General features: G+C 36.3%; 2 protein-coding genes across 2 annotated transcripts; both read left to right on the plus strand.

The window, feature by feature from the left end:
- The first annotated feature begins 1,377 nt into the window (after positions 1–1,377).
- On the plus strand, positions 1,378–6,299 carry LOC147517833 (BTB/POZ and MATH domain-containing protein 2-like). The gene is made up of 4 exons (XM_086589906.1): positions 1,378–2,039; positions 2,888–3,236; positions 4,033–4,309; positions 5,810–6,299. The coding sequence occupies exons 1-4, from the start codon at positions 1,645–1,647 to the stop codon at positions 5,986–5,988; spliced, it is 1,200 nt and encodes a 399-aa protein (XP_086446032.1). The 5' UTR covers positions 1,378–1,644; the 3' UTR covers positions 5,989–6,299.
- Positions 6,300–6,348: 49 nt separating this feature from the next.
- Positions 6,349–8,449, plus strand: LSM2 (Small nuclear ribonucleoprotein family protein). Its single transcript, XM_086589908.1, has 3 exons — positions 6,349–6,485; positions 6,569–6,727; positions 8,140–8,449. The coding sequence occupies exons 1-3, from the start codon at positions 6,483–6,485 to the stop codon at positions 8,257–8,259; spliced, it is 282 nt and encodes a 93-aa protein (XP_086446034.1). The 5' UTR covers positions 6,349–6,482; the 3' UTR covers positions 8,260–8,449.
- The last annotated feature ends 688 nt before the right edge of the window (positions 8,450–9,137 follow it).

A 9,137-nucleotide genomic window follows, 5' to 3' on the forward strand; every position in this document is an offset into this window, starting at 1 on the left:
ATTTAGCCGAAACAAATGCAACACTGGTTGGGGAGAACCAACTCAAAGATGGTAACACCACTAACAATATGTCAACGTACCTGGAAATGAGATCAATATGGACAATTCATGTAAGATTGCTTCAAGATTGACGTTACTGAAACACAGTACTAAAATGAAAGAGAACTTCATGGACAACTTTGATGCTGAGAGAGTTCTGCTTTAGAAGAAACAGTGCTAGCATTGGATCGATGGTTCCATTAGGTTTTTTTTTTTTTTTTTTTTGTATGGCGAAGAGTTTTATTTTATTATCTTTGTTTGGGTTACGAACAATTGAAATATGGAAAAAAGGGCGTAGATTTACTTTTTTTAAGAAAAATCTGATGTGTCAATCTCAGAGAAAAAAAATGGGCTGGCGTGGGTCACTGGGAGCATTCCCTACTACTCAGTATTAATGATCTTTGATTGCACAAATCCAAAAATCACTTGGATTCGCCATGTCATAACTAGTGAAACGCTGTTACACGTTATTTTGTGTTTAGTCTTTTTTTTTTTTTTTTTATGAAGGGGGGCATGTAGAAGCATATGATGAATATTCTAAAACCTATAATTTACTATGTAGCATATCCCTTGGCATACTACTATCCAAAGTTTAATAGAGTTGGTTTTATAAGTTGTTTTTGTTGTAAATAATAAAATTAGACAAATATCCATGCTGAAGAATTTCTTTTCAAGTATCTCTGTTTTTATTTCTCCTCACTCATATATATATGTTTTCAAAATAAGCCTTAAAAAAACTCAAACAAAAATTGTTTGGAGTCTTATTTTTCTATAAAAAAAAAAAAAAAAAAAAAAAATTATCGACTATTTTGAGAATTTAAGTTGATTAACATTTAAAATTATTTCATTTCCATTCCATTCCATTCCATAGTGGACCACCCATTTTATTTTCTTTCCTTTCCATGAGTTAAAATTTAACAAACACACCCTAAGTTATAAGTTATATCCTCTCTCTATTCAACTCTCTCAAATCTATCCTGAGAAGTTAAGTTGATTAAGTTATAAGGGTCTATCCTCTCTCTATTCAACTCTCTCGAATCTATCCTGTCTCTCTTCCAATCTTTTGAGTTTGAAGGAAATACTCACTAAATCAAAATAACGTTGTAACTTTTAGCATACTAAAAACTCTTAGTTGTATGTCTTTGATGATGTTTAACTTCAATATTCTTTTGTAACTCGCTCATGAGGCTCGTGAACAACGTAGAGTTTTACACGTCTCGTGGAGAACACGACACTAAACTGAACGTGCATGATCTATATAAAAGTATTTTAGCTTAATTGCAAAAAACTGAAAATTACAAATATTGTGACAAATCTGAGTATGGTTAATATTTTGGCATAATGTCTCGTTCTCTGAGCATTTTCAAATCAACCAAAAACTCCCACCGACATATCTAAAAACTCGGAACACCAGATATAAACCCCCGTCCAATAATTCATCAACGTTCCACTCTTTTTTATTTACAAAAACAAAAAAAATTCTCTCCCCTCCCCTGACCCTTAGAACAACCCTTTTTCCCCAATCCAAAAACCAGTCAATTCCTCAAAACCCAAGATCTCCTTCAAAGTTTCAATCTTTTCCCTAAAACCCTCAATTTTCCCTTAATGGGTAAACCAATATGTAGAGAAACCACTTCTAATAGTAATCCAACATCATCAACATCAATAACAGAAACAGTAAATGGTTCCCATCAATTTAAAATAACTGGGTATTCATTATCTAAAGGTTTAGGCATAGGGAAATATATTGCATCAGATACTTTTATGGTTGGTGGTTATGATTGGGCTATATATTTTTATCCAGATGGGAAAAGTAATGAAGATAATGGAACTTATGTTTCTTTGTTTATCGCGCTTGCTAGTGAAGGGACTGATGTTAGGGCGTTGTTTGAATTGACTTTATTGGATCAGAGTGGGAAGGAGAGGCATAAGGTTCATAGTCATTTTGGTAGAGCACTTGAAAGTGGTCCTTATACGCTTAAGTATCGCGGTAGTATGTGGTATGTTTTCTTTCTTTTTTTTGGATATTTATGGAATTGACATTTTGTTGTGCATTTTAATTGTTCGTATGCTATCGTTGTTATGAGTTTTTTTGATAGAGTTGCTTATTGTTATTGATGATTTTAGGTTGGTTAGCTATGACATTTTGACGTAGTTAGAGATAGATAGACTAGTTCTTATTATAATAGCATCTGTTCCTATGAGCCTTAGTTATGGGAGCTGCGATGTGCTGTTAGCTTTTAGACATTTAGAAAATATGTATTGTTTTATTTCTTTGTGTAAATGTTATTTAGTGATTTAGTGTGCATAGAGTGCTATTAAAATTTGGCAATTGGTTGTCCGTTGTTCCATGCCTAGGAAACTACAATTAGAGTGATTAAGGCAGATGAGGTCTAGATCCCTCCTCTAAAAGAGTATATTCTAGAGTTCGACTGTGATGGTGATTCATATGATGTTGGATGACTGCGTATATAACAAGCCATGCCTCTTGCGTGTTACTTGCATGTCATATGCATTTCGTAAGGCTGAAAAAATATGTTAATCTACCAGTTGATAACTCTTTGTAGTTTAGTTAGACAAATACACATATATTGGTCTACCATTACAACAGCCCTGAAGATAGCATCAGTTGTTTTGGGATTTGGCAGAAGCTGAAATGGCTTATTTGATATTCATAAAATTTGTGTAGTTTCACAGTATTTCAATGGGTTCAGGAACACCATTATTTGTTTTTTGCAAATCTTACTTTTTAATCTCATTTATGGCAACTCGCTGGACTTTGTATGTCGCTTTGTTTAGGACTACGTATGTAACTCACTCACTCTATATGCCTGCCTATTTGTGACAGGGGCTATAAACGTTTTTTCAAAAGAACTTCTCTAGAGACATCGGATTACCTTAAAGATGATTGTCTCTCGGTTCACTGTAGTGTCGGTGTTGTCAAGTCACAGACAGAGGGACCCAAGATTTATTCCATTGCGGTGCCAACATCTAACATAGGTCAGCACTTTGGGAAGCTTCTTGAAAGTGGGAAAGGAATTGATGCCAATTTTGAAGTAGGAGAGGAGATCTTTTCTGCTCATAAGTTGGTACTTGCAGCTCGTTCACCTGTTTTTAGGGCACAGCTTTATGGTCCAATGAAGGATCGAAATACAGAGTGTATAAAGGTGGAAGACATGGAAGCTCCCGTTTTTAAGGTGGTTCACTTTTACTTTCTTTGCACATTCTTCTATTTCTTTTCACTCTTCAAACTTGCATGATTATATGCAAAATTTTCTATTCCCTTTGGCTCTAATATCAATTACACTTTCAAAATGTACATGATGCAGTGTGTTAAGTATAGTGAATGCATCTTTTAGGTGATGCTTGTTATATGTTTTAAGTCAAAATTTTCAAGTAAAATATCTTACTTTCTGCGTGTTTCCTTATACAGTAAGACTGTTACATGTTGAGGCTATGGTTTTATATGTGCTCGATTGTATGAGAACGTATATTTTAGAAGGTATTAGAACTAAGTTTCATTATAGTTGCAGAACAGAATGTGATACGATTACACCCCATATATACCTATGGGTCTCTTTGTTGTGTCCCAAATGACATAGTATCGGAAGCATGCAGTAGCAGTTGTCTTTAGTCTTATTTTTATATAGGTCTTCTGTTGAACACTCCAGTGGTAGTACCCGTTGTGGATAGTGACACACGTATCCGTATCCTGACTACGATATTACTTAGTTGTACCTTAGTTGCACGAAGCAGGAGCGAGTAGGCGAGGGATAGCGGGTGTGGTGGTGGGGGTAATTTAAAATTATATTTAATAAAAAAACCTAGTGTTCCATTTGTCTAAGCAGCACTCTTGTATCTGTTAGAACTAAAATTTGTTGCATACAATATATTGTTGGTATGATAGGCTTGTGGTTGTAGGGTGGATATTGATGTATATATTTCTTAACTTGGATATGGTCTCCTTACTTCATTGGTCTTGTGCATTTGCAGGCACTACTACATTTCATATACTGGGATGATTTGCCTGACATGGTAGAGCTTACTGGTTTGAACTCAAAGTGGGCTTCCACACTAATGAGCCAGCATCTACTTGCAGCAGCTGACCGGTATGGACTTGAGAGGCTAAGGTTGCTCTGTGAGGCCAAGCTTTGTGAGGATGTTGCTATAAACACAGTTGCAACCACCTTAGCCTTGGCAGAGCAGCACCACTGTTTCCAGCTGAAAGCTGTTTGTCTCAAATTCGTTGCGTTGCCTGAAAATTTGAGAGGTAAGTTTGATTTTTCTATAGTTTGTCTGTTAGATAACTTCTGGTATTCAGTATCTATTGCTTTACTTGGTTAGAGTTTATATGGTAGAAATGTTGGCAAAATGGACGTAAAAGAAGGAATATTTTGGTGTGTCTGGCTAGTTGCCTTTAAGCATTAAAGATCAGAGTCACAACTTTGCTGCCACTTCCAAGGTATACAAGACCTCCTGGCCTTGACAGTGAAACTTATATTTGGGCACCACCACACTCTTAACTCCTTAGAAGTCCATTCAAAATTTTCTTTGCAACTTTCTTTTTATACCAAGCACAGCCTATGTTGCAGCTTTATTTAAAGTTTTGGATGGTTAGTTACCAGTTAGTTGATGATTTGTGAAGGTGGTCTAGACTAACTCCAACCCAATACCAAACTGCTATATGTACAGAAACCCACCAACAAATAAGCAAACTGTGATAATGTCAACCTTATTTCAGTTAGATTATCATATTCATTCTCATATATAGGATTCGTTTTGACAGAAAACAATGAGCTCAAACACCACATGATATGACGTGTGAGATGAGGAGAGAGGAACAAGGAGAGAAAAGTGGAAATAAAATGGGATGATTCGGGGGTAGTTTAGAAGGAAATTTATCATACACCATATCCTGTGGTATGTGGATCTGTAAGTTTTTTCATACACCATGTCATGTGGGGTGTGGCTCTTTAAACAATTGGAGATGAGAATGGTATCCTGTTATAGTCAAAGGGATAAATTTGAGGGAATTACATTATTTTACTAATATCGTTGGAGTTTGTCTTTTCTGGATTCGTGATAAGGTGGCACTGTATATTGCAACCAATAGCAAAACTTTATTTACTCCTTCGGAGCCTGACACTTGAACCGAATTGGATTGTCCAGTGGATATACAAGGGCCATTCTTTGCTTGTCTGGGTGGACACCTGAAAGGATCACTACTGCTCTAATCCTCTAATAGAAATGGTTGTTTGTGGAGAGCTGTGGAGATTGTGTCGTAGGGAGCCTTATCAGGGGAAACATCTGAGATGAGTTGGTTTTTGGTTTTGGGCCTACTTGATAGAGAAGCTAGAACGTGCATGATACTTGCTTTTCTGATTAATTGGTGATGAGGGAAGTCAGTCTACGAATGTTTGTGGAGACCGTGTCCTAGGAGTGCTATCACTGGACATACCTCAAACAAATTGACTTACGCTGTTTGGTTTACATTATGAAGACGCGAGAACATGCATGATACTTACTTTTCTGATTAATTGGTGATGAGGGAAGTCGGTCTCAGATTCGTATTTCCATAGGCAATGTATTGGGTTTAGGAATTCACCACAGCTTTTAGTTATTATCTTTTAATAGTGGTGACCTTGAGGTTTGTATGGAATTATTTCTTTGTAGATTGGAATTTAACAATTTACTTTTCTTTCTGGCCCTCTCTCTCACTTTGTGTGATGAATATATCATGATTGACCAAATTATTTTGTTTTGTTTGCAGCTGTGATGCAGACTGATGGTTTTGATTACTTGAAAGTGAGTTGCCCTTCAGTCCTGACAGAGCTTTTGGAGTATGTTGCAAGGGTTGGAGAGCACTCTGTTATGATCTGCCGGCACGGTAATGAAGCCATGCTCGATGGTAGTGATATCAATGGAAGACGCGTGAAGCAAAGAATATGATTCCACGGAGATACGCTGTATCAATAAGGATAAAAAAGAAAGGGTACCTTGATGAACTCTGCAGACACGCGTGTATCTATAACAAGGACAAAAAAAAAAGGGGGGGGAGGGAGGGGAGAGGGAAAGGAAAGCTTTCTAGAGTTTAGGATTATTTTTGTGTTGTTTAGTTTGAATTGCTAGATATGTAACATCTGTGTACGTGGTGTATTGTGAAATTTTCTTTGCCTCTGTGTTTGCGAACAAGAAGGATTATATCCTTGTCTGTAACATTCATTTTTTAGCAATATTAACTCATGGTGTTTCGTTTTCCATTACTTGAACAACCGATACGGGTTTAACGGGGCTCAAAAACTAACTAGTAACTGCGTAGGTTTAATAAAAATAAATATCGTTGCTATAAAGAAGGAGAAGTATGAAATATCGTCGAGATATTATTGAAATATTGAAATAGTATAAGTTAGAGAATAGAGAATAGAGAATAGAGATTACAAAAGATGGTAAAGTTTTCTCTCGAATTCCTCTTGATAAAATCGTTTAAATATCTAATATTAATATTATTGTTATTAATTTTTGTGTGCAGTTGTTCTTCTCGTATTTCAAGGATTTAGTTGGTAGAGAAGTGACAGTAGAGTTGAAAAACGATTTGGCAATAAGAGGAACTTTGCATTCTGTTGACCAGTATCTTAATATCAAGCTTGAGAATACTAGAGTTGTTGATCAAGACAAGTACCCTCACATGGTATCAATTTTTATGTTATTTTTTCGATTAATTTTCAGTTATTTGGGTTTGTTAGAGTATTATGTGAAACATAATTGGGCTGATGAGAAAAGATGTGAGGTTTTAGGGTTTTTTTCTGTTACTGTTGATTTCTTCTCAACAACGCAAATTTACACAAGTTTTAGACTAATAAGCAATGCTAAACACTGCCTCAGATTGAAGCCTTTGTATTTTGCCTTTATTTGAAAAAAGGAAAAATTGCAAGCGGTTTTTCTTTTGATTAAGAATTGAAATAAGACTGATTATCATAGGCTATAGGCCATTTTTGTTAGGGACTTACACGAAGCACATCCCATAGCCTCACCTAGATTTTTACATCAGTCATTTATTCGTGAAGTTAAACCTCATATTATTTAGTTTTTTTTTTTTCTTGCGTTTGGATTGCTTCCCAGAGTTTTTCCTTGTTGGGTTTTTGATGTTCTTTCCAGGGGCAACTAGACCCTGTTTCTTGAACTTTTTGTTTGTTGTATCCTTGTTTGCATAGTTTTGGTTACCTAGATAAATGCTTATAAATTGCTGGAAGCGAAATCATCTTTAATAATCTGCAAAGCTAAATTGAAGATACTTACTTGGTAGAGTTTTAAGGGGAGCATTTGGGATTTCGAGCTTGATTTGTGTTACATGTTGTTAAATACTTGAAGGAATTTTGTTTGCATTCTGGAATCTGATAACAGTCCATGTTAGAGATTGCTCAAGTAGGTGATGATACAATGTTAGAGATTTCTATTCAAGATAGACCATCATTTGGAAGTGGTTTTTCTTTTTTATATTTTCAGTTTTGATTTTTATCAATAAAACATTTGTTGAAGTTTAAGGTAGAGAAACATTTGTTGAAGTAAGGCACTAGTAACTAGAGAAACATAAAAGAAGGATCAGGGCACCAAGGTTTAAACTTTTTGTAGCCAATCAATTGTACACATGGACTTGTTCCAGTTTCATTGATGATTACTTTTTCTAATCTGGGGTTTCTAGTAATGGGGCTTCTGTAGCACTTGGAAATTGCATTCAAATATGTATGACCACTCATGTTTTCTCTAAACCTCTAGGTAAACAATTTCAAAGACAAAAACACCCTTTGCTTTTCTGGGGGTGATTAAAGTTACCTTTTTTTGCTTTTGTTTATGGGTGAAGTGACATTAGTAGTCTCGTAGCTTGCCTTGCATCTTTTTGGATGCATGTGTTCTTTTTGAGGCTGTCACATAGCATAATACCCTTTTTGGTTCATGTATACCTCAACCCTGGTTCTTAACAAAAGCATGGTACCTTTACATTGAAGACTTGGGCTTTCTTCTTTTGTTCATTGGAAGCTTTGCTTTCTCATGGTAGCTTATAACACCCACATGGATTTGATACTCAGTTTTTACCTTTCGCAGCTCTCTGTAAGGAATTGCTTCATCAGGGGATCAGTTGTGAGGTATGTTCAGCTCCCCCCGGAGGGAGTAGACACTGACCTCCTCCATGATGCCACTAGACGAGAAGCACGTGGTGGTTGATTTTCTGTCCCTTTCGTGACTCTTATCATAGTGAGATCAATCTGATGCAGTGGCTGTTCATTCTGATGCATTATTTTGAAATTCTAGGCAACTTTCTATACAATGTGTTCAGTTTGTATCTGTACCTTCATCTCTGTTAAACACATCACTTCGGTGTAAGAATTTCTAGATAAATTTGGAGTTCGGACAATTTGTTCAGTTTTTGTAAACGTCTACTTCTGTTTGAGATTTATCCTTCTAGGAGTCCGTGACTGTCTCATGTGACTGTGAAGGCCTAGGTTTTAGCAGCATGCAACTTATTTTGTCACTCTTTTTGCAGCAATGCAAGCAGTAGTAAATATACATGTAGGCTATCAGTCTAGCTTCCAATGGCATTCTTCTCTAAAAGCTAGTTTAGTGAAAGAGATGATTTGTGTGGGGATGCACTTCAGGTTGAGACTATATAATCTTCATGGTAACTAAGTACTGCTTTGAGGTTTTGTTACGTTACTCGAAGAACAAGCAAACCTACATAATAAGTTTTTTTTTTTTGAAGAGTTAAACTGGGGTTAAAACAGACCCCCACCTGTGTATTAAAACCAAAGCTTGAAGCTTACATTCCTCCCTAAGAGTATATTCATTAGAGGGAGGTACAACACGACACACGAGTTATTTGGAAAATGCTCCATTACCGAAGAATTCTTTGACGGCCGTGGTAACATTACAGCAATGGAAGTGAGTTGAAGATATGCTCAACTTTCCAAGATAGCTTGGTCTGAATGTCTGATACAGGGATTTTCCACGGACTCCTTCAAGGATGGGCAAAACTTTAGTCCGAGTCAGGGGCTTCTCCAGGTGTCGTCGCTTCTGATCGTAACTGTGAAGCGACGCCAACAATC

This window comes from Coptis chinensis, chromosome 2, assembly GCF_015680905.1.
Source record: "Coptis chinensis isolate HL-2020 chromosome 2, ASM1568090v1, whole genome shotgun sequence".
Classification (NCBI taxonomy): domain Eukaryota; kingdom Viridiplantae; phylum Streptophyta; class Magnoliopsida; order Ranunculales; family Ranunculaceae; genus Coptis; species Coptis chinensis.

What these genes read in the sequence shown, in the direction of transcription:
- LOC147517833 (XM_086589906.1), top strand. Translation starts at nt 1,645, where the DNA reads ATGGGTAAACCAATATGTAGAGAAACCACTTCTAATAGTAATCCAACA. An exon ending in TGGAAGCTCCCGTTTTTAAG is followed by an intron (nt 3,237 to 4,032) that starts GTGGTTCACTTT and finishes GTGCATTTGCAG; the next exon opens with GCACTACTACATTTCATATA. An exon ending in GTTGCCTGAAAATTTGAGAG is followed by an intron (nt 4,310 to 5,809) that starts GTAAGTTTGATT and finishes TTTTGTTTGCAG; the next exon opens with CTGTGATGCAGACTGATGGT.
- LSM2 (XM_086589908.1), top strand. An exon ending in AAGACAAGTACCCTCACATG is followed by an intron (nt 6,728 to 8,139) that starts GTATCAATTTTT and finishes TACCTTTCGCAG; the next exon opens with CTCTCTGTAAGGAATTGCTT.